General features: G+C 43.5%; 1 protein-coding gene across 1 annotated transcript in view; it reads right to left on the bottom strand.

Annotated features, from left to right (window-relative positions):
- The window catches only part of LOC124553555, a 185,479-nt gene that overhangs the window by 82,778 nt on the left and 76,644 nt on the right, over positions 1–26,057 (bottom strand). Inside the window, exons 7-8 of the mRNA XM_047127402.1 lie at positions 21,483–21,652; positions 7,438–7,756 (exon numbers count right to left, since the gene is read on the bottom strand). Coding sequence (XP_046983358.1) covers positions 7,438–7,756; positions 21,483–21,652 — 489 coding nt within the window. The remainder of the gene's footprint in view (positions 1–7,437; positions 7,757–21,482; positions 21,653–26,057) is intronic.

Genomic DNA, 26,057 nt, shown 5'->3' with positions numbered 1-26,057 from the left:
GGGGGGGGGGGGGGGTGGAAGCAAAGAGTGGCTCACACTTATTGCAGCTTCAAATGCAACTGGACACCACAAACTGCAACTAGCTGTGATTGGGAAGTCTGCCAAGCCAAGAGCATTCAAGAATGTATCCATCTCAACTCTTCCGGTTGTCTACACACATCAAAATAATGCCTGGATTAATCAGGAAATCTTCAAGAACTGGTTTATTAACTCATTTGTGCTTGACTGCAAGAATTTTTTAAAAGAAAAGGGACTGCCATGCAAAGCAACTTTGCTCACGGATAATGCGTCCTCACATCCAAGTGCAGGAGAACTGCAGTGCGACGGTATCCGCGCCTTGTTTTTCCCACCAAACGTTACCTGTCTCATTCAGCCCATGGATCAGGGTGTTCTGGAATGTCTAAAAAAAAGTATCAACGACGATTGCTACAGACAATACTGCATTCCGAAGACAAAGAAAACATTGTAGGAGCTCTGAAGAAAGTGACTTTGAAGGACGTCGTGTACTGGATTAGCGAATCTTGGAGCGAAATAAAGTCTGACACAATTTCTAGGTGATCGAGGAAAATTCTATAGGAAAGTATGCCAGACACAGAAACTGAAGATTTAGCAGATGACAATCAACCATTGTGTAATTTAATCAGAAGATTGCCAGGGTGTGAAGAGGCAGAAGAGGTGGAAGTAGGTGAGTGGTTAAATTCGGGCGAACAGTTGGAAGTGACAGACTCTTCTATAATTGACACGGTCAACATTCCATCACAGTGTGAGAGTGACGAGGATGACGAGGCAGAGGCTGCACCGGTGACGAGTCACGCCGATGGCTACGCTGCTCTCTAGTCCGCCATATGCTACGTGGAACAACAGCCTGAGGCGACACCAACTGACATACTGCTCCTAAGACGGTGGGGTGAGATTGCCGCGAGGAAACGCTGCAGCTTCACCAAACAAGACACTTTACTATTACTTGTCTAAATAAATAATTATTGTTATTCTGCCAATGCAAATACTTTTATTTTAATAAAGTTCATATTTTGACCTGTATTACTTACAATATCACAATATTTCTTTTTCCCATTTAAATTTCGACAGTCCGAGTTTTTGATAGTTCGAGGTGGTTCTACCGTATCTTCCTTCGGCGTTGGCATTGTCGTAGTTACCGTGAGACACCGTTATACCAAGAGGAAAGGCGCGTCGATCTTAGAGCATGAGATATGATGACCTTAAGCCCTTGACAACACACAATGGTCACGGTAGCACCTGATTCCAGAATAGCTGCAGTAGTTAAGATCTACGAACTATCCCCTGTTGACCAGGTCCCCAAAACTTAACTCGTAACGAGATCCCTTCAAAGCAAATTGTCATATGATCGTCTATAAAGGCTTCGTACAACGAGAGTACATGTTACGGTTTATGGAATAATAACAGATACGACCAAACTGTGTTGTCTCTTCTGCTTTATTTAACATAACTTCGTTCACAGTTTCATTTCGCATTCACCACTCATTCACCAAAACCCTTTGATGAACAGTTTTGGTTGCTTAACACCAACAGTCAATGATAATGATACAGCTTTTCTCCTTTTTATAAATTGAAGCCCGCTCTCCGTGATATAATAAAAAAAAACCGGTCTCAATACCGCGTCCCTCGTGAGATGCGAATAGATTTATCCCGGAATTGACCACCCTGTAGGTGTACTCAATTTAATGACCACACTTCGCTGTCCACGATTTCGTGTAACTAAATGTCCATTTGTTAGTCTGATTGTACACTGTAGCTATTTAAAACTCGACCCTATACTTTTCACTACGCACAACTAGCACTTCTTGTTTATTTCTAATAGTAAACGGAAAAAAAAAAAAGACGCCGTATCGTCGGCTTCGTCGATATAAAGCAAAACACCTCAATATGTCCAATTTTACCTCTTCTTATAGGATCAGCTATCTTACTCATTAATTTACTACATATTTCCAATAACACTAAACAGGTATCGCCGTTATGTTTTAATTGTATTCAAAAGCATGTTACTACTATTATTATGACCGACCAAACCTTAACAAATCACGCGGCGTGCGTTTGTAACGATAACTTTACGCTACTCAAGTTCCATTACAGCTATCTTGACTCGTAATGTTACATGGATCCGGTCCCATTCACCTCGAACTATCGAGACTGTACTGTATCTGTTATTTCACATAAGGTACTCTCGTTCCCAATTAATCGTGTGGGGACAGAACTGGATCTGTTTGCAGCACTACCACAAACCACACACAGTTCCCATCATTTCTCTGCAGGTGTGGAGCTCACCTCCATATTCATTTCACCCTGTTGCATTGTGAGGTAGCAAAAACTGTCTTTGTCGGGTTCACGGGTCATTTCGTAAGGGAAGTAGGATGGACTGAGGATGTGATACATAACAGTAGCCACAGCCGTGGTAAACTCTCCTCCGATGTCAGTGGACAAAACCTGTATTTACGCTCAGTATCACCAAGCATCCAATCAATAGTAACCCACAAGTTACTGCACCTCTGCACTATAGCTGTGGTACATTCGGTCAGCGCATCGTTCAACAGTTCCGGGCACTTCCGCTTGAGGCTGCGGACTGTGGACGGCACCTCGGTCACCTGCAGCAGCAAGCCGGTGGCCCCTAGCAGGAGAATACCTTTTATATTGTCTCACACCTGCTCCAGCTGGCCGTTCTCGAATGTGCTACCACACCGTAATGTTCCGATTATGATATCCACATCACACTGTGACTCAAATAAAGGTTGTCCGTTTTCCATAACCACATTTCTTACTGTATTCGGAGTTAAAACAGAACCCACTGGAGTGACTCGTGAAAGAGCTACAGAAAGTATGGATGTCGTATTGCTACGAACAGCAATACAATTGGTATGTTCTTGAATGGCTTCCAGGGCATAATGAGTAATATATGGCATGTCTCCCCTAAAGTCCAAACGGAATAAGAAGATTCCTGGCAACAGTTCGCAACAGCGTTGCCAGCTTTCAACTGTGGCTACAGGTGAAAACGGCAGCCGTCTACACAGCTGTGACAACACTGATATGTTGCTAAGGACGTTTACAAAATCGCGTTACGGTACTGGTTGACATAAGCCTCTGAAGCTGCCATGCCTGGCCTGCTGCAACTGTTACTGATCATCTTATGATGGCAACTATAGTAGTTCATACACACAAATTTCTATCATTGTTCTTTTCTCTGACCTTACAAACAAACATTTCCAGGTGTAAATAAATGATCTCGATGAAACGTGGCAGGTATGTTGAGAGGTCAAAATAATGCAATACATATTTGCTACTTCAGCCCAATTTCATTTTTAAGGTACAAAACACACCCTGAAAGGTGATTTGGCATATTTAGGTTTACATGAGATAGCTTAGAAACCGTGAAATATAAATGACGTGTTTCATACAAAACTTGAAATGTAATTAACAACCTTGAAAATTACACAAATAATTTTTTTTTCAACTATCAACAAAGTAATCAATTTTTGAAAATAAAATGTAATTGGATAGACAAAAAAAATCTACTCACCAAACAATGGCAGGAGAAAACACCTAAGTATTGAAACTTGCAAACTTTCAGAGCCAGTGGCTCCTTCTGACAGAAGGGTTGAAGGGGAAGGAAGAGTCCTTTTCCTTCACCCCCATTTCTTCCCTTTCAACCCTTCCACCACAAGGAGGAGCCACTGACTTTGAAAGTTCGCAAATTTCAATACCTTATGTGTGTGTTCCCCTGTTGTCGCTTGGTTAGAAAATTTTTATCTATACAATTACATGAGATTTTGTAAAAATTTGAAATCTGCGAAATACCCCCCAATATTCATTAATTTTGCAACTTGAAAACTTTCGTTAAAGAAACTTTCATAGCACATTAATCCACGTGTAATAAAGATGGTTTCTCAAGTGCAATTTTTGGAAAATACATTGTATGCAATGGGGTGTTGGGAGTATTTTCGACGTACATACTTAAAATATCGCAACATTAATTATTGTTATAATAATTTCTGCAAGAAGCTGGGAATTTAAGGAGATGGGACCTGGATAAACTGAAAGAACCAGAGGTTGTACAGAGATTCAGGGAGAGCATAAGGAAACAATTATCACAAATGGGGGAAAGAAATACAGTAGAAGAAGAATAGGTAGCTCTGAGAGATGAAGTAGTGCAGGCAGCAGAGGATCAAGTAGGTAAAAAGATGAGGGCTAATAGAAATCAATGGGTAACAGAAGAAATATCGAATTTAATTGATGAAAGGAGAAAATATAAAAATGCTGTAAATGAAGCAGGCAAAAAGGAATACAAACGCCTCAAAAATGAGATCGACAGGAAGTGCAAAATGGCTAAGCAGCCATGGCTAGAGGACAAATGTAAGGATGTAGAGGCTTATCTCATTAGGAGTAACATAGATACTGCCTACAGGAAAATTAAAGAGACCTTTGGAGAAAAGAGAGCCACTTGTATGTATATCAAGAGCTCAGATGGAAACCCAGTTCTAGGCAAAGAAGGGAAAGCAGAAAGGTGGAAGGAGTATATAGAGGGTCTATATAAGGGCGACATACTTGAGGACAATATTGTGGAAATGGAAGAGGATGTAGATGAAGATGAAATGGGAGATAAGATACTGCGTGAAGAGTTTGACAGAGCACTGAAAGACCTGAGTCGAAACACGGCCCCCGGAGTAGACAACATTCCATTGGAACTACTGACAGCCTTGGGAGAGCCAGTCCTGACAAAACTCTACCATCTGGTGAGCAAGATGTACGAGACAGGCGAAATACCCTCAGACTTCAAGAAGAATATAATAATCCAATCCCAAAGAAAGCAGGTGTTGACAGATGTGAAAATTACTGAACTATCAGGTTAATAAGCCACAGCTGCAAAATACTAACGCGAATTTTTTACAGATGAATGGAAAAACTAGTAGAAGCATACCTTGGGGAAGGTCAGTTTGGATTCCGTAGAAATATTGGAATACGTGAGGCAATACGGACCTTACGACTTATCTTAGGAGAAAGATTAAGGAAAGGCAAACCTACGTTTCTAGCATTTGTAGACTTGGAGAAAGCTTTTGGCAATGTTGACTGGAACTCTCTCTTTCAAATTCTAAAGGTGGCAGGGGTAAAATACAGGGAGCGAAAGGCTATTTACAATTTGTACAGAAACCAGATGGCAGTTATAAGAGTCGGGGGGCATGAAAGGGAAGCAGTGGTTGGGAAGGGAGTGAGACAGGGTTGTAGCCTCTCCCCGATGTTATCCAATCTGCATATTGAGCAAGCAGTAAAGGAAACAAAAGAAAAATTCGAAGTAGGTATTCAAATCCATGGAGAAGAAATAAAAACTTTGAGGTTCGCTGATGACATTGTAATTCTGTCAGAGACAGCAAAGGACTTGAAAGAGCAGTTGAATGGAATGGACAGTGTCTTGAAAGGAGGATGTAAGATGAACATCAACAAAAGCAAAACAAGGAAATGGAATGTAGTCGACATAAGTCGGGTGATGCTGAGGGAATTAGATTAGGAAATGAGACACTTAAAGTAGTAAAGGAGTTTTGCTATTTGGGGAGCAAAATAACTCATGATGGTCGAAGTAGAGGGGATATAAAATGTAGACTGGCAATGGCAAGGAAAGCGTTTCTGAAGAAGAGAATTTGTTAACATCAAGTATAGATTTAAGTGTCAGGAAGTCATTTCTGAAAGTATTTGTATGGAGTGTAGCCATGTATGGAAGTGAAACATGGACGATAAATAGTTTAGACAAGAAGGGAATGGAAGCTTTCGAAATGTGATGCTACAGAAGAATGCTGAAGATTAGATGGGTAGATCACGTAACTAATGAGGAGGTACTGAATAGAATTGGGGAGGAGTTTGTGGCACAACTTGACTAGAAGAAGGGATCGGTTGGTAGGACATGTTTTGAGGCATCAAGGGATCACAAATTTAGCATTGGAGGGCAGCTTGTGCTGGGTGAAAATCGTAGAGGCAGACCAAGAGATGAATACACTAAGCAGATTCAGAAGGACGTAGGTTGCAGTAGGTACTGGGAGATGAAGAAGCTTGCACAGGATAGAGTAGCATGGAGAGCTGCATCAAATCAGTCTCAAGACTGAAGACCACAACAACAACTTCTTTTGGTTATTTCAGTAGTATGTAAAAGTCAGTTATCCTGCGACATATATCTTGTATCAGTATTCCAAATTAATTTTAGTACTTCATTGTAAACAATTAATTAGCAGCAATCTGAAAATTAGTTAAAAGTGTTATTGTCTGGGATAACTCCATATAATGACACGATTCATTTGTACAATTCATGAGATTGTTAGCTAAAAAGTTTTTTTAGGTAGCCCTGTAATTTATGACACAAATAATTTCAACAAATTAATGAAATTTTAATTATAATATAAGCAACAATACTTTGGTAACAATAAAACATTATGTATGTCAATATTGTGATACCACAAATGTGATGCGTGCGAGACCATGCTAGCTGAGTTGACTACAGTTGGTGGACAGTTTTTGTCCAGGCTTTGTGACATACAATCTGCATAAATTTATTTTGTGAAAATTCTGAAACCTTCTAAACCGAAGATGTGTCGACAGTGTTATTTCTGCAGGTAAAAATGCCACCTATTATCCTATACGCTTGTTGATTTGAGCCCCCAGACAAAATTAGTGGAATTTTAAATTTGTTTTGAAAAACCAGATCTACACTCTCTGCAAAAGCTGCATTACATCAGACAATTTAAGTCAGGCCCAATGAAGCATTTTACAATGGAAGAGGATTTTTACTGATGAAACTGAACTATTATCAATGAGCGAGCATTCCACTAACCTACTGCAATTGCAGCAGTAAGTGTTTTGTTAAATTTCCCATTTTTTAAAGTTTGCGTGGCAAGGAGAAAATTTATTTACCAACCTAATTAGTCATACAATCTTCCTTGTTGCACAGTCAGTTGTTCATGGACAGTATAAGTAGTGTACTTGTGACCAGAGTGTGTCAATGTAGTAGTGTCACGCATAACAATGGAGCAATGTTCAAGACATTCTCCAGAATATTTTGAAGAAGACAAAAGTGTGTATAATGTTTATCCTGTACACCTCGAAGAAATTCAGACGAAGCGTCAATGCTTTGGTGACATAAGCAATGTGACGAATGAATTCCACAACGTACCACAGGAGGACTTTTCTAGCTGTTTCTCATGGGCGTATGAACAATCCGTCCACGGTACTCAAGTGGAGGACACCATCTGATACATTTACATCATTAAAATCACCTTCTTAACTATTATCCTTATTGTTATTAATCTAGTCTCAAAACTTTTTGGACTGACAATGTATATGGAATTTTAATGAGTCTTATATTAATAAAAATGTGACACGACAGCTGAAGCTTCCGAGGATATGATGTCTTTGCAATATACTGACCCGTAGTCACGGCCGGGAAAGGAAGTGTAGGTGGAAGGTAGCAAAGAGCCACCTCCGACACCTTCGCCTTCGTCCCCGATGCTCCCGTCCCCACTGTCGACAGCAGCTCGGAGGGCCGAAGGCTCAGACGGTGACCCGTCAGCAACATCGACCGGCTGAGGTCGTACTGACGGGCTGGCGTTGTGGTGTTGCCGGCAGCGTGCAAAGTACGACTGGTACGTGGAGTCAGGTCCGTGCGTCACGTCGGGGGTGGTCACCACTCCCACGGACCGGTGTAGGCGGAAGGTGCCCTTTTTCAACAAGTCCTCATATTGTGGGTCTGCAACCGGTAAACACAACAATTATTTGGTGGGCTGGTCATCCAAACACGCACCATGTAATGACACTTGAATTACGCAACCATTATGGCACCTCACATCAACCTCTCGATACCAGCAATATTCTACTGTGTTTCTGTAAAGTAGTTGACATATTTCTGAGACAACATTCAGATTTGATTTCATTAATGTAGAGGTACTTGGATACATCGAAATGTTTGTGTTGCAATGATATTATTCTTATGTGTATTCTTCCTTTTGTCACTATGATCTTTGACGTACTTGTAACTCTGATTTTTGGGTGCGTAAGTGATTAGTTAGTTAGAGAGTTAGTTAGAGTCGGACCTTGAAAAAGTCAAGTATTGGACGTCTTGCTGGAAAGACGCATAACGTAGTCAGTTTATAAAATGTGAACTTTAACAGTGAGGAAGATGTTTTCAAGTATGTTTTGTATTGTGAAGTGATGCTTTGTGTGTCACGTGATATTGCAACAAAAGCAGTAAAAAGGAAGTGTAACTTAAATTCGGAGTGCTGATTATTTATTTTACATCACCATTGTGCTAACCTTGAAAGCTTTACTCTTCAAGAATGGTTTGTGAAGCGCATCCACAAAACTTTTTAATATAGCAGAATAAAATCTAGGCCTCTTTGCATCCGAGCTCAGAATCATCACCACCTAGATTTTCAACGATTGAGCCATGATTTTACAACAAGACCAGCGTGGGAAACACGAAAAGATGAGTGCCTAGTTTATTCATTATTTCGAGAAATGACTTTACTAACTGTGCTCTAATGACACCTGCCACAGAATAACTTTGTTGTTGCCCAAAAATGCAGTATTTAGCAGCGTGAGCAACACCACAATCATTATTGAATTTTGACCTTTGTTGTGGTAGGGTTGTTAGAACCAGGTAATTCCCTGACATTTAATGTAAAGTCGTGTAGGCTTATGAAATCTTCTCAGGTTATCAATTAAGTCATTGTCTCACACTGTTCACTACGTTTCAAAGAGGCTTCCTACTGGTCGTCTTCAGGCAATGTGTCAGGTTCGTAGCCAAGTCATTCCTTTACAACCACTGGACCACAGGGTCCCCGCAGAAGGCACAGTGGATACAACACTCGCATAACTGTGGAAGAGAATTTGTGGCCGGTGGCGAATAGGCCCCTGGCGGGGTGGAGGGGGCTTTGGACATCTGAGTACTGTTGCTGTCTGTGTATTCGACCTGCTGCATCCTCCGTTTTGATACTCTTGACATATTTTTGCCAACGCCACATCCCGTGCAGACCTCAGTTAGAAACTGACGACCCAATTGACAAGATTGCCATGAACTCGTACGAGGTGAAATGTGGGAGATGGGCAGTTTTTAAGTGAAGAATATGCAGTCAATTTTCAAATTAATGTATGTTTATTTACGTTGAATCGAGGCTCGTTACTTGCCGTTTAGTGAGGGATAGACTAATCTGTGAAAAATAATGTAATTGAAGTGATGTCTACCATTTCAAATATACAATTCCAATCTATTTTCCAAATCCCCCATCACCCAGACCACTGTCTCTGCAGGGATGGCAGCAATTTCTTGAATGACCGAATTCTTCTACTGGTCGAAAGATAGTGGTTACAGACACACTTGATGTATCCTTAGAAGAAGAAGAAGAAGAAGAAGAAGAAGAAGAAAGAGAGAATCCACATACTGGTAAGTCTGAAAATCTGGGAGTCCAGGAACATTCCCAAAACATGAGATGATCTGTCCAGGAAATGCGTCGAAGAACTGCCATTGAAACATTTGTGACACACGATGTAGTGCTGTTGTGCGGAAGCAAACATCTCTTACAGGGATTCTTCGTCTTCTCAGTTTTGATTTCAAGAACGTTTTTTTAAACATATGAACGTATGTATCAAGCCAAGCAAAATTACTGGCACCATTTTCTTAAAAAAAATTTGGTCCAATAATACTGAATGAGCCAAGAGCACAATAGACTGACTTTTTCAGAGTCTAAAGGATGTCCACTAATAATGTGAAGATGCTCATGAGCCTAATAATGCTGGTTTTATTTATTGATGGTTCCATTTCAACGAAAATGAGCTTCAGTGCTTATCAATAAAATCATATTCTCAGACACAAAGTCTTCACGTGCACAAAAGTAAGTTGGCTTCAACTGTTGCACAATAAGAAGCTGTACGGATGGAATTTTAATGTAAGCAAAATTTGTGTAACTGATTCGTGACTGACTGCTAGGTCACTAGCATGCCATCTAGCTGACCATCCCGGGCTTCTATCACTTCCCCCACCCTCAACATTTTCTGGCATTGTTACAGTGCAGTTTGATCATATGCGCTTCTTATCCATTATGTTCCCAGTAGATCTGGAGTTTTCCTCCAATCTGAGTACTGTGTTACGACTCGGAAAAACTTTGTGTCGACCGAGATTGAATTGTTAGTGAAAGTATTCGTTGTGTAGCTGTGACAGACTCATCATTTCTAATGAAACTGCCGTTGACAATCAAACGATGTTGCAAGTTCCACCACTCCACTGAAACAGAAATCACCTCTGCTGTGGAGAAGAACTACCCTCACCACAATCATCTCCCACCACCACTCTCTCACTACTATGCAGATCAAAACTTTCCATCTTCAGTGTGTCAGCCTGTCTTTCCACTGCATCTTTGATGGCCACATGCCAGAACCAGTAAGCACGCATTTTTTTTCTGTTCAAAAAGCCTTAAATGAGGATGTGCTCTGCCACTGTAGATGTGAACAGTGAAAGGGTTTTGACTTTCAGTCATCAAAGAGATAGTGGAAATACAATTACATGATTAACTTGTCAACAAGGACAGTGGTGTGCAACTGAGATCAGCATGGGATGTGGAGTTAGCAAAAATGAGTCAGGAACACACTGATGACAAAGCTGCGGAAAGAATGGGGGGTACAGCTAGGCAGAAGCAGTGTTTGGCACCTTGACCCCCTCCACCACAAACTCCCCCTTCCCTCCTACCACCATCTCCATTCCTTCCTACCCCCCTCTCCACAATGACTGCGGCATCTCTTCCTCAGGCACACGAATGGCCCACCCACTGGGTACTCAAAATCGTGGTGTAGTGGCTATAGAGGAACAAACTGGACATAAACCAGATGGTTCACCTGAAGGTGACAAGTAGGAAACTAGTCAAACGGCTGCCAGTACACGACGCCAGGACTTTGCCGATAACAAGGGATAATTCTGTCAAAAGAAATTTGCTGACAAAGCGTGCATTGCAAAATTGTTAAGGCTTTCGTGGTCACTTGCTGACAAACTGCCTGGCTTCTGTCTCGGGTTCTTCGGCCGACGTTCGTCTGACGATTATACTGACGCTTCGCCGGCACGAGTGGCTGGCACTGTCAGAGCTTCACCCTCCATTGCCGGTGGTGAACTGGAGCCGAGCTCGCGGGCGCAGACTATACGTACCTGGCGCGCCATCGTCCGAGGGCTTCTCCGCGGTCATTTCCGGTGCGGTTCTCCTCTCGCTACTTGTGACAGTCGCACACTGCAGTACGAGAAGTCAGGATCCGTTTACCTTGAGGCTTTCCTCTTTCTTGTTGAAGCTATTAGCGTGTTTTTTATTTCTACACCTTCTCTGAACAAGCGCGTGTGATAGTGCTTCTCCAAAGCCAGAACTTCCGTGTCGGCAAATTTTATTATGTGGTCGGTCTCACTCGGTGCGTGCTCTGCCGCGGCAGTTTGTCAAAGCTTGCATTCTCATCTTGTAGTTTGCTAGGCCACATTATCTACGTCTTCAGTTTTCTCTTAACTTTGGTTTACACCAGAGTTAATGAAAGCAAACACAAACAAATAAGAATTTCAGGTAATTTGCCAGTGATCACTACTATTTGCTTCTATCTGTGAGTATGTGTTTATGCAGGAGGGAAAGGAAGAGAACACAAGATAAGCAGCATAGGCTAAGAAAACTGTGTTAATGCCACCCAGGACACAGCAATATACAATTACAGACACAAAGGACAACTTTTATTTTGCATGGCAAATGCACCGTTTTTGAGAGTGTAAGCAAAAAGGCTTAGGAAGAGACGAATTTAATGTCTTAATTTGTTCATAATCATGATGCACATGGAAGTAATGTACTTAACTGTGAATTACAGCTTCAGCTTTTCTTAGCGTAATTCCAAAACTTTCCATACATGACATCCAGCACTGCATAGGTTGCACATAACAATTTACAAGGAAATTTAAAAGCAGAATATTGATTACCAGCATCCAATAAAACCTGAAAAAGGTTAGCATTTGCACACTCCTTATTAGCAACTGGAGACATTTATGATAGTGGTTGTTTCTCATTCCAATAGTTGCTATCCATAAGATAGTTCCTGATGTCTGCTATGCCATATGTGGAGCACTTTAAGAACTTTTTAAGTACACATAAGAAAGACAATGCCAATGAAATATCAGAATGTAATCTGAGTTATAGAGTTATACATATAGCCTGTTGCACAAGCTACTTGATAAATCAGCTACACAGTGTGTTCACACGCACACAGTGTGGTGCTGGGTAACTCAGTCTCATTTATCGTTAAAAATCTCTAATGTAACAATAACACATCAACCACAGAATTACAGATACCACGAGCATAAGCAATGAGAACAATTAGGAATTGAATTTTTTAATTTTAACTAGCATAATACCTACATATTCACTTGTTTACTTCCAAGTAAATTTATTGTGATTTTCCTTATTAATATAATGATATATAAAGCTTATTCACTCTACTTCCTGCTAATACAAGCCTGTAATGAATTTATTATCTCCTCACGTCCCCAGTTGAACAGCTGAGTGCTTCGGCAACCGTATTTATTTTCCTTCGACATCTGACATGTGGATCTCTAGATCCCAGAAACACCTATGAATCTATATTCTTTTATCAGTAACATTGCGCTCTCTTCTGATCATTTCAGTGCTCACGCTACTCATGTCAACAACAGAAATGGACAAGATAATAGACAAAAACTTTCTGTCGTGCTAGTACCAAAGCAGAGAGGATGTGAACTTCTTTGATGTTCACTAAAAATTGACAACCAGCAAAATTGGAACAAGCAATAGCAAATGTGAACAAAGTACAGCTGAATATGGTTTACTCACACTTTCCTACCATTTATGCCAGGGAGAATTCTCTTTCACTGATCTGCATTTGCTTCTGTTCACTCTGGTAAACCACGGTTTACACGATTTATGTTTCTACCTCTCTACAGAAATTTTCTTCACGGTCTTCTTGCGTCTCCAGTTGGCTGAACATTGACGGAGACTACTGTCACATTCACTTCTGAAAGGAAGTTTTCCAGAGCTTATTCTGAAGAAATGGAGTTACTGGGAGAAATTTTTCTGGTTACTGTAGGTGAGCCATTGTCATTGGATAACTAGTGATAACAAAATGAGAAAGAGTGGGAGAACATTTATCAAAATATTATTCTCTTTCTGCCGGAGTGGCTTCCTCTTAGTTGTTTGTATTCTTCATGCACTGTAAGTGTTTACTTATTTGATGGTGGTGAAGCCACAAAACTGGGAGCCTATAGCTGCCGTGTCTGCTGAAATCACTTGTGTTCTAAAGAGATCTCAGCCACTTCTTGGGCTTTTGTTCTATTATGTTGCACTCCTTGGCTAGTACCCCTATGTTGTTAGTTTCTACATCATTGCCACACACATTTCTACCACATATTTCCACTTTGTTTTAACTGCATGAAATGTTTGTCCTCATTAATCCATTCTCTTACCATCTTCTCAGTTTTGCTTATACACACTTAGCCACAATCACTCCCATGGTTATCAGGTGCTTCCATTTACTGCTGGAAAAATGCTTTATTTTGCATTGACTGAAAAATGTGGTCAGCACACCACCATAACTCTTGACATTCAGAGCAACTGCAGTAAAATTCCCTTTTACAGGCGAATATGACACTGGATTGGACAGTGTCCGGGTAACTGCGAAAATGAGAAAATTTTGAAGAAGATACCATCAGAGGTGTCAAAACAACAATTGTGTAAGAAAAAACTGAAGAGGAAGCTGACACAGCGTTAAAATCAACAATATCTTACCCTCAACATCAACAACCCAAAAAGCCTGCAGAATTACATATTCACTGGCAAATCATAACACAATACCCAAATAGAAAAAAAAAAAAAAAAAAAAAAAAAAGGTCACGCCAGAGACATCACACCATTACCGAGTTCTATGGCCTCATTTCAGTGAGGAAGAATATCCACAAGTTTCTTCAGGTATGCCGTATCCAGCTGAAGCCACTTATCAAAAGCTGCGGGGATGTTGGTTACAAGATTTCACCCAAGGTGCCAGAAAGTCGACTTGGCCGATTTGGTCGGCCAGTCGAGGTATGACAAGGTGCATCAATGATCATCAAATCTATAATGTATTCACGTAGCCATTGTTTTGTTTGTATTGTTTTGTTTTAGGGCACAAAAACAGCCAGGGTCATACAAGCCACAGTCAGAACCATAGAACACGAAGAAAAAAATGGAATTAAAAACAACTACTCGTTAAGCCCAACCGATGGAATGAAAGACAGCTAAAAACAGGGACTTGGAGAAGGGACCATTAAATATGCCATAGAGAAATGGAGGTCCTGAACTAAATATTAAATGTCCATTGCATTACTGCTATGACAGATAAAAAGTAAAATGCGGTCAATATCCTGTGCACTGTTCGCTAAAACGGACAATAATTCAGATGGCAAACATTAATGAGAACATCACGAAATAGCGAACCGTCATAGGTTGGGGGCAGTGAGCACATAGTGGTGGGGGACCACCACTTAACAAATGGTGACGACTAAAAAGACAGCGCCTAATGTTAAAACTCCTTAAAATTCGTCCAATCTTAAACATTAACATTAAGAGTGTGTTCCGTCCACCCTCTAAGATTAGGGCTCTGCTCGGCTCTGTCAAGGATGATTTGGGACTTAAGAAACCCGGGGTGTACAAAATCCCGTGTCAATGTGGGAAAGCTTACGTTGGCCGTTCTATTCGCACAGTGAATGACAGGTGTGTGGAACATCGCCGTCACACGAGGCTACAACAGCCGGAAAAATCGGCCGTAGCAGAACACTGCCTGAATGAGAGACACAAAATGAAATTTGAGGAAACTGTTGTAATTGCTAACATTTCCGGTTTTTGGAATAGTGTGTATAAAGAGGCGATCGAAATTAGGTTGGCTGATAATTTAATCAACAGGGACAATGGGTTTCCTCTTAGCAAAACGTGGAATCCTGTATTATCTCGCATCAAAACTGAACGTCCTTCGGTGCGGCCTTGATTGCGATATATCGTTGCCAGCAGTGTTTCACTAAGGGCAGTGCCACCTCCCTGTTTTTGAAGTCAGAAACCGTGATGGGCGGCGCATGCGCCGTGTACTGAACGGTGGCCTATATAGGACGTCGAATTGCAATCTTGCGTCAGTTCTCAGCGGGACTCATCAGCAGAAGCAGCATTTCCTGAAGATGGCGAACAGTTGGATCGCCGAAATATCGAGTCAAGTTGATTTTAGGATCCGGCAGCAAACCCGAAAAGACTTTCAAGACTTATTACGCCGGGAAAGCCTACGTAGTCACACTGTCAATGCTCCGTGACTAAAGACGATCGAGACATCGCTGAAGATGCCAGCTGAGGAGACAAGTCCATGGAGCAATGCAATAGATCGCAAAATCTGTCAACGAAAAGGGAACTGGAGATGCCTGGCAGGAGACAAGCCATAATACAGTTAATGGCGATACTAAAGAAGAGTACAACAAGAACGTAACCAGGAGGCATGTGGTTTTCCTGGATAAAGGTGTCCAACAAGGCAGAACCCACACATACCTCGAAAACTCGGTCTTTTAAGAATTCCTGACGGAAACAAGGCATGCGGCCACGGAGGTCCCGTGTGTAGATAGTACAGAGGGTAACAGTCTTCCAGCAGGTGTCGTAGGCTTTCTCCAAATCGAAAAACATGGGCACAGCCCGTCATTTCTTCAGAAAACCATTCTTGACGTGGATTGACAAAGCGACAAGACTGTCAACCGCAGAACGGCGTGCTCAAAATCCACACTGTACACTGGTTAGTAAATTGTGAGACTCGAGTCACCATACCAGCTGGGCGTGAATCACACATTCCATCACCTTGCAAACACAGCTGGTGAAGGAAATGAGGCGAAGGTGATTGTCCTTGTCGGGCTTAGGTTTGGGTATGACAGTAGTTTCACGCCAGTGTCTGGGAAACGTGCACTATGCCCAAACGAAATTGTACATATTAAGGAAAAAGTGCTTGCCCACTAGAAAAAGGTTTGTAACATCTCAACATGAATAACGTCTGGCCTCGAGGGGGAATATCGAAATGAAGTGAGAGCACAATCTAGCTCCCTCATAGAAAAGGTGGCACTGTAGCGCTCGCAATTCTGCGAAGACAAGGGTATCGCCTGAGTTTCCTCCACTGGTTTCTGATGGAGGAAGACAGAGTGGTAGTGGGTGGAGCTCAAAATCTCTGCAAAATAGCAGCCCAAGCAGTAGGCTCCACTATGATATCATCTGCTACTGCCAGGCCATAAATTGGGGAATGGACCTCTGTCTCAGATACCAGTCGGAGGCTGGTCTGCATGACAGAAGATGGTATGGAAAAGTTAAAAGAACCAGTAAAGGAAATCAAACTAGCTTTTCTGCTATACCAAACAATGCAACGGCACTGTGCACGCAACTGTTTGTAACAGATACAGTAGACCATCGTAGGACGATGGTGAAAACGCAGAGAGCACGTACCCACGCATCAATTACGTCGCAGATCGCCTCAGTCCACCAAGGGAGCGGGACCCGGTGCAATAAAGAGGAAGTGCCAGGAATGGAACGTTCTGCGGTGGTAAGGATAATGTTTGTAAGATATTCTACCTGGTTATTGCAACTGAGGAATGTTATTTGTCAAAGCTCGCCAAGGAGGAGCAAAGCCCCCAGTCGGCCTTATAAAACTGTCATTTGGGTGTGCATGTAGTTGGGGGTAGGAGTCAGCAATCAGAAAGCACACACAGGAAATGGTTCTTGAGTACGTGTCAGAGAGAACGGACCACTCGAGATCGAGGGCAAGGTGGGCAGTGCAAATGGACAGGTCCAAATGGGAATAGGTGTGAGTGGAGTTGGAAAGGAACGTGGGTGCTTACGGGTTAAGGCAGATGAGGTTAAGTGATTCAGAAGGTCAGCCAAGAGAGTGCCCCTCTCCGACAGGTTTTTGCCACACCCGAAAGGAGATGGTGAGCTTTAAAGTCACCGAGCAGCAGAAATGGGCGAGGTAGTTGCCCAATAAGCTGGAGAAAATCCGCCCTGGTGACATCGAATGACAGGGGGATGTGAATGGTACAAAGAGAAATGGTCAAGTGGGGAAGGAAAATGCGGACTGCAACAGTTTGAAGCTGGGCAGTCAGGGAGATGGGTTGACTGTGAACACCGTAAGGTATGTGCAGCATAACTCCCCCATGAGATGGGATGCTGTCCTCAGAGGAGGGGGTGGAGAGGGTATAGTCAAAGTGGACCAGGAAGAAATGTGAGAGCTCAAAGTGGTTGTTAGGACGCAATTTTCTTTCCTCAAGGCAGAGAACAAGAAGACACTACGATTCCAAGATCAGCCATAAGTCCTCTTTGTGGGATCGAAGGCCGCAAACGTTCCATTGGAGGAGAGTCAGAACGAGGAAAGGGAATGAGGGCTAAGCAGGGATGGCTAGAGGACAAATGTAAGATATGGAAGCTTATATCACTAGAGGTAAGATAGATGCTGCCTACAGGAAAATTAGAGAGGCCTTTGGATGAAAGAGAACCGTCTGTATGAATATCAAGAGCTCAAATGGAAAACCAGTCTTAAGCAAAGTATGGAGAGCAGAAAGCTGGAAGGACTACATAGAGGGCCTATACAAGAGAGATGAACTTTAAATCAATATTACATAATGGGAAGAGGACACAGATGAAGATGAGATGGGAGACATACTGCGAGAAGAATTTAACAGAACACTGAGAAACCTGAGTCAAAACAAGGCTTCAGGCATAGGTGACAGAACTACTGGCAGGCTTGGGAGAGCCAGCCATGATAAAACTCTTCCATCTTGTGTGCTAGATGTACGAGACACGTGAAATACCCTCAGACTTGAAGAATGTAATCCCATTCCAAAGAAAGCAGGTGCTGGAGACATTCTAATTCTGGCAGAGACAGCAAAGGAGCTAGAAGAGCAGTTGAAAAGAATGAACAGTGTCTTGAAAGGAGGATATACAATGAACATCAACAAAAGCAAAATTAGAGTAATGGAATGTAGTCAATTTAAATCAGGTGACGCTGAGGGAATTAGGTTAGGAATTGAGACACTTATAGTAGTAGACAAGTTTGGCTATTTGGGGAACAAAATAACTGATTGTGGTCAAAGTACAGAAGATATAAAATGTAGACTGGCAATGGCAAGAAAAGCATTTCTGAAGAAGAGAAATTTGTTAACATCGAGTATAGACTTAAGTGTAAGGAGGTCTTTTCTGACAGTATTTGAATGGAGTGTAGCCATGCATGGAAGTGAAAGATGGACGATGAATGAAGAGGTACTGAGTAGAATTGGGGAGTAGAGGAATTTGAAGGGCAACATGACTAGAAGAAGGAATTGGTTGGCAGGACACGTTCTGAGGCATTAGGGGATCACAAATTTAGCATTGGAGTGAAGTGTGGAGGGTAAAAATCGTAGACGGAGACCAAGAGAAGAACACAGTATGCAGATTCAGAAGGATGTAGGTTGCAGTAGTTACCTGCAAGAGGGTTGCACAGGATGGAGTAGCACGGAGAGCTGCATCAGGCCACTTTTTGGACCGAAGACAACAACAACAACAACAACAACAACAACAACAACACGTGGGAACTAATGATGGACCTCCCTTTTTCACCACGCAAAGGCCTGCAATGACACACTGATCAGAGGGGTACGTCTGGATTTCTGCCTTAGTCAGACCATCAGGCAGCCTGGTGTAAATAACACCACGTGAAGAATTCAGCATTCAATGGGCCTCAACACGAAGAGGATAGCAGTGGAGGAGCGGAGCTGCAAGCAGTTGTTGTGCTTGAGAATCAGGAGTAGTCTCCAGAAGCGAAGTTCCACTGCGTAAACGAGAGCACGATTTCACAGGGCCAGCAACTGCATCAACACCTTCCTGAATAATAAATGGCTTTACCGTAGCAAAGGACTGACCGTCTTCAGTACGTGAAACAATGAGGAACTGAGGTTCAGCTGCGAGTGTCTTTGTATTGTTAGCCTCATTCTGTTTACGTTTAGTAGACACCGACTGTGCAGAAAATGATGGGCTCATTGTAAAAAAAATCCCGCATGACTGCCAGAGACTCCAATGGCACGCTGCTTCCAACAGGGGAGGGGGGCTCAGAATGTGGTGAACCTGCCTTAGGTGATTGTTCACTCCTCGGGTCACAACTACCAAACAGAGGGACCAATCGCCAATTCGGGAAGGTAGCAGCTCTGGCTACCACCCCTCAATGGGCCCGTCTTGTACCATCTGTATGTGCTAACCCTACCTGGGGCTGGGTACTACGCGTTACCCAGTCACCTCTTGCACATCAGAAGCATGGGCTCGCCTTCAGGAGCACACAGGGAGGAAGAAGACAAACAGAAACCCCAAATGCCAGAGTGGAGGACAGACAGGAGAAGGGAAACAAAGAAAAAAAGGAACAAAAAACAGTGGAGAGACTGTTCTGACATCAGCTACTGAATATGCGGAACACATTTCCAAAAACATCCTAGAATGTTCCCCAAGAGGAGGGAAAAAGAACAGCAAGAGGATAGACGTGCAGCACACGAGGGAAAAGATGCTGCAAAGGCTGGGGCCCCACGGATGCCAAGCACAAACCCGGTAAAGAGCGGCGAGCCCCCTGGGGGCTATCCTCAGTGATCTGTACATTCTTCAAGGCATCTGGTGTAAGAACTGAAGTGAGAGATCTTGCATTATTTTGCTAGACAATGTCATTTGTTACGTAGGTCAGGAAAGATATCACAACAGCCTCCCTTCTACAAAAGCAAATGACCGTGTTCTATACAGTAACTCCCCACACCACGATTCCAACAGTTTGAGAGATGTGGGTCTAGAGAAGCACTGCTTCCTGTGACCTTTCACCAGGCAGTCTATGGATACATTGGTGTCAATCTGACCACCACAGCAACAAGAAAGACTCATCTCTCAACACGACGACAAAATAACATTCGGTGTGCCAGTTCAGTCTAGCTCTGCACTGTGCAAGTCTCTGTTGTCCACGATATGGCGTCAGTTGCGAATGACACGTGGCAAATTGAGATCTCAATCCAGCTTCCAGTGAACTGTTCCTGAGCATTCGTGGTGACCCTCTGCCTGTACCGTCTACCCAGATTTCAGTTGCTGTCTTCCATTTGTTCATCAGAGGCAACTGGGCAATCCTACAACTTCTTGTGGTGTAGTCGTTCTGGAAAGATCTGTGCCTGCTCTTCCTGTTACAGTGTCGCTCTAGAGTCCATCTCTCGACCACTGAGACCATCTCGTCACCACTCAATCTGCAGTCATTTCACTACAACCAGCTGTCTGTGCAATACGTCGGTACGACGCTCGTCATGCCACCGATTCACTTTTTTTCCAATTCTGAAAGACGGTGATATGCTGTACGTGTCCCACACCTCTGGGCGTGCTGTGTTGTCATCTCCACCAGAGAAGTACCAGTAACACTGCACATGCCCAATGACCACCAGCTGCTTATGCTGTTCTTCATCTGTAACAACTGACCTTTTCAGTACTGGAAATAAGCAAGGATAAAGATGAAACTTCCTGGCAGATTAAAACTGTGTGCCCGACCGAGACTCGAACTCGGGACCTTTGCCTTTCGCGGGCAAGTGCTCTACCAACTGAGCTACCGAAGGACGACTCACGCCCGGTCCTCACAGCTTTACTTCTGTCAGTATCTCTTCTTCAGGAGTGCTAGTTCTGCAAGGTTCGCAGGAGAGCTTCTGTAAAGTTGGAAGGTAGGAGACGAGATACTGGCAGAAGTAAAGCTGTGAGGACCGGGCGTGAGTTGTGCTTCGGTAGCTCAGATGGTAGAGCACTTGCCCGCGAAAGGCAAAGGTCCCGAGTTCGAGTCTCGGTCGGGCACACAGTTTTAATCTGCCAGGAAGTTTAATATCAGCGCACACTCCGCTGCAGAGTGAAAATCTCATTCAAGGATAAAGACGAAAATTTAAGCAACATATAGCACATGCCAAGAAATAGTGGAGTGTCACCCTGATAGCATTCGTTGCAGATTTTCATGGTATAACAACTTCTGTCAGTGTATTACAAGGTCATAGCAACTTTTGGGATGTTCATTCAAGCAAAAATTTCCTGATAACTGTAGATCAAAAGCACTTCACTGTGAACCTAAAACCATAAAGCAACAGCCAGTCAGCACAGTTGAAGTGGGTGCATCGAATGTGGAATCAATGTGTGTCCGTATACGGCACTAGTGTGGACACGAGTGATGGCCTCGCTGACAGCCTGAGTACGTAAGGGCGTAACAGCTGCAGGCCGTCAGCAGTCATTCTACTCGACAATGGCCACGGAGTGCTCAGTCAAAAGCTCGTGTCTTCTCAACCACTCGGTGTACCCGGAGGCATAAAAAAAAAAAAAAGAAGAGGAGGTGAGGCGATGTCCAGCCACTCTGCCACCGGCCGTAAGACTTACCGACCATCCAGTAGTTCCCCTTGCGCCTGTCGACTTCCTGCGGCACTTTGACGAAGCACTTGCTGCTCGACAGTCTGTTCTTGATTGCAATCTGCCAGCCCTTCTGGTCGGGCCCGTAGTACGGAAAGTGCCTTGTGATGTAGGCGTGGATCTGTGGCAGTAATGCCCTCCTGCCAGACAGACAAAAGCAAACATCACAATTCGAACCACCTACAGCATACCCCGAGTCAAAACTAGGGGCAGACAGCACACTTTCTTATTTTCACTAAGTGTGTCTGTTAAGTCCTCACAGACCTCTCTTCACTTTGTATGGTTGGAAAAATAAATGGTTGTTTTGAAGATTTCCCTCCTGTGAAGTCGATGAGAAGCACTGTTGTCAATATTGTGATGTCTGATTTTATTTCATTATAACTTTGTGGACCATGAAGATGTGACACGCTGCTATTGTGTGTGTGTGTGTATGTGTGTGTGTGTGTGTGTGTGTGTGTGTGTGTGTGTGTGTGACCACATGATTTTTCCTCGATTTCTCTGTTAAACACTTTTCCCCCTCAGGTGAAAATACACTATACACCTGGTGTAAGAACTTTTTCCCAAGTTAAGTGACAATATACTTTCCCTCAGAGCTGTAAAACTTACCAATCTTTAGAATGGTGACGGGTTTATGAACCAGCACAGAACTTCCGGCACTTTGGGAAATGAAACCCAGCAAAAAAAGCGCTTTGGAAATACAGGGTGTTTCAAAAATGACCGGTATATTTGAAACGGCAATAAAAACTAAACGAGCAGCGATAGAAATACACCGTTGGTTGCAATATGCGTGGGACAACAGTACATTTTCAGGCGGACAAACTTTCGAAATTACAGTAGTTACAATTTTCAACAACAGATGGCGCTGCAAGTGATGTGAAAGATATAGAAGACAACGCAGTCTGTGGGTGCGCCATTCTGTACGTCGTCTTTCTGCTGTAGGCGTGTGCTGTTCACAACATGCAAGTGTGCTGTAGACAACATGGTTTATTCCTTAGAACAGAGGATTTTTCTGCTGTTGGAATTCCACCGTCTAGAACACAGTGTTGTTGCAACAAGACGAAGTTTTCAACGGAGGTTTAATGTAACCAAAGGACCGAAAAGCGATACAATAAAGGATCTGTTTGAAAAATTTCAACGGACTGGGAACGTGACGGATGAACGTGCTGGAAAGGTAGGGCGACCGCGTACGGCAACCACAGAGGGCAACGCGCAGCTAGTGCAGCAGGTGATCCGACAGCGGCCTCGGGTTTCCGTTCGCCGTCTTGCAGCTGCGGTCCAAATGACGCCAACGTCCACGTATCGTCTCGTGCGCCAGAGTTTACACCTCTATCCGTACAAAATTCAAACGCGGCAACCCCTCAGCGCCGCTACCATTGCTGCACGAGAGACATTCGCTAACGATATAGTGCACAGGATTGATGACGGCGATATGCATGTGGGCAGCATTTGGTTTACTGACGGAGCTTATTTTTACCTGGACAGCTTCGTCAATAAACACAACTGGCGCATATGGGGAACCGAAAAGCCCCACGTTGCAGTCCCATCGTCCCTGCATCCTCAAAAAGTACTGGTCTGGGCCGCCATTTCTTCCAAAGGAATCATTGGCCCATATTTTGGATCCGAAACGATTACTGCATCACGCTATCTGGACATTCTTCGTGAATTTGTGGCGGTACAAACTGCCTTAGACGACACTGCGAACACCTCGTGGTTTATGCAAGATGGTGCCCGGCCACATCGCACGGCCGACGTCTTTAATTTCCTGAATGAATATTTCAATGATCGTGTGATTGCTTTGGGCTATCCAAAACATACAGGAGGCGGCGTGGATTGGCCTCCCTATTCCCCAGACATGAACCCCTTTGACTTCTTTCTGTGGGGACACTTGAAAGACCAGGTGTACCACCAGAATCCAGAAACAATTGAACAGCTGAAGCAGTACATCCCATCTGCATGTGAAGCCATTCTGCCAGACACGTTGTCAAAGGTTTTGGGTAATTTCATTCAGAGACTACGCCATATTATTGCTACGCATGGTGGATATGTGGAAAATATCGTACTATAGAGTTTCCCAGGCCGCAGCGCCATCTGTTGTTGAAAATTGTAACTACTGTAATTTCGAAAGTTTGTCTGCCTGAAAATGTACTGTTGTCCCAAGCATATTGCAACAAACGGTGTATTTCTATCGCTGCTTGTTCAGTTTTTATTGCCGTTTCAAATATACCGGTCATTTTTGAAACACCCTGTATCTTTGATGTACAATAACATGTAAAATGTGCCTTTTCTTATTACAAAAGTATACGCAAAGTAGTTTCCGAAGCACTGAAATAGAGACCGACAAGCACTTTTGTCAGCCAATCACAGGTCACATCACATGATCTCACCAGTGAATGACAGCAAATATTCAGAGTATACGACACACGATGTAGTCAATCAGTAGCAACGTCATCTACATCTATACTCTGCGAACCACTGTGTGGCACGTGGTAGGGGGAATGTCCCACTGTGCCAGTTATTAGGGTTTCTTCCAGTGCCATTCATGTATGGAGCACAGGAAGAATGACTTGTTTGAATGCCTCTGTGTATGCTCTAATTATTCTAATCTTTTTCTAACAATCCCTACGTGAGGGGTTGTAGCACATTCCTAGAGTAATCACTTAACCGGTTCTTGAAACTCTGTTACTAGACATTCTCAGGATAGTTTACGTCTATCTTCAAGAGTCTTCCATTTCAGTTCCTTCAGTATCTATGTGACACACACTGTCATTAGGCAAACCAGTGACCATTCATGCTGCCCCTCTCGGTATATGTTCATTATCCCTCAGTCCTATCTGGTACGGGTCCCACACACTTGAGAAATATTCTAGAACTGGTCACACAGAGAGATTAGAGCCCACACAGAGGCATACCGACAATCTTTCTTTCTACGAACAATACGAGACGAACAGAAGGGAGAACCGATAGAGGTACTCAAGGTACCCCCAGCCACACACCGTCAGGTGGCTTGCGGAGTATGGATGTAGATGTAGATGATTTGCAAGCAATCTCCTTTGTTGATTGACTGCACTTTCCCAGTATTCTACCAATAAACAGAAGTCTACCACATGCTTTACCCACAACTGAACCTATGTGATCACTCCATTACATATCGCTGCCAAGTGTAACACCGATCGGTCAATCCCAACAGTGACTCACTGATATTATAGTCATATGGTACTACATTTTGCGTTCTGCAATGTGCACTATTTTACATTTCTGAACATTTACAGTAAGCTGCCAATCTCTGCACCATGTTGAAATCTTATCAATATCTGACGCAATATTTATGCAGCTTCTCTCAGATGAAACACACATCAAAAGAAGTTTTGCATCACCCCATTCCCCAGAACTGAAAATTGATGTTGACTGTGGATATTGTATCACAGACACAGTCCCTTTGACTGTTCAGAGATGTCACTAAACCCACCCAAACATGTAAAAAACCGTGCACAAGCAGCGCCTATCAGATGGAGGGGGTCCGACAGCCGATCAGTTCCGGTCATTCCACCAGGAAGGAGGTACATGATGGTGTTACCTGTAGTTCAATCGTGCCTACACGGTCAATACCACAGTTCGATCGCACCCGCATTGTTACTTTGTGCCAGGAAGGGCTCTCAATGAGGGAAGTGTCCAAGCGTCTCGGAGTGAACCAAAGCGATGTTGTTCAGACATGGAGGAGAGACAGAGAGAGACAGGAAGTGTCGACGACATGCCTCGCTCAGGCCGCCCGAGGGCTACTACTGCAGTGGATGACCGCTACCTACGGATTATGGCTCGGAGGAACCCTGACAGCAACGCCACCATGTTGAATAACGCTTTTCGTGCAGCCACAGGACGTCGTGTTACGACTCAAACTGTGCGCAACAGGCTGCATGATGTGCAATTTCATTCGCTACGTCCACGGCGAGCCCCATCTTTGCAACCACCACACTGTGCAATGCGGTACAGATGGGCCCAACAACATGCCCAATGGACAACTCTGGATTGGCATCACGTTCTCTTGACTGATGAGTGTCGCACATGCCTTCAACCAGACAATCGTCGGAGACGTGTTTGGAGGCAACCAGGTCAGGCTGAACGCCTTAGACACACTGTCCAGCGAGTGCAGCAAGGTGGAAGTTGCCTGCTGTTTTGGGGTGGCATTAAGTGGGGCCGACATACGCCGCTGGTGGTCATGGAAGGCGCCGTACGGGCTGTACAATACGTGAATGCCATCCTCCGACCAATAGTGCAAGCATATTGGCGAGGCATTGATCTCCACAGAAGACATTTGTCCCCCCATCGTGCACATCTTGTGAATGACTTCCTTCAGGATAATGGCATCGCTTGGCCAACATGTTCTACAGACATGAACTCTATCGAACATGCCTGGGATAGATTGAAAAGGGCTTTTTATGGATGACATGACCCACCAACCACTCTGAGGGATCTACGCTAAATTGCCATTAAGGAGTGGGACAATCTGGACCAACAGTGCCTTGATGAACTTGTGGACAGTATGCCATG

This window comes from Schistocerca americana, chromosome 11 (assembly GCF_021461395.2).
Source record: "Schistocerca americana isolate TAMUIC-IGC-003095 chromosome 11, iqSchAmer2.1, whole genome shotgun sequence".
Lineage (NCBI taxonomy): Eukaryota > Metazoa > Arthropoda > Insecta > Orthoptera > Acrididae > Schistocerca > Schistocerca americana.
The sequence above is the reverse complement of the archived record's forward strand: the minus strand, read 5'-3'. Positions and strand labels throughout refer to the sequence as shown.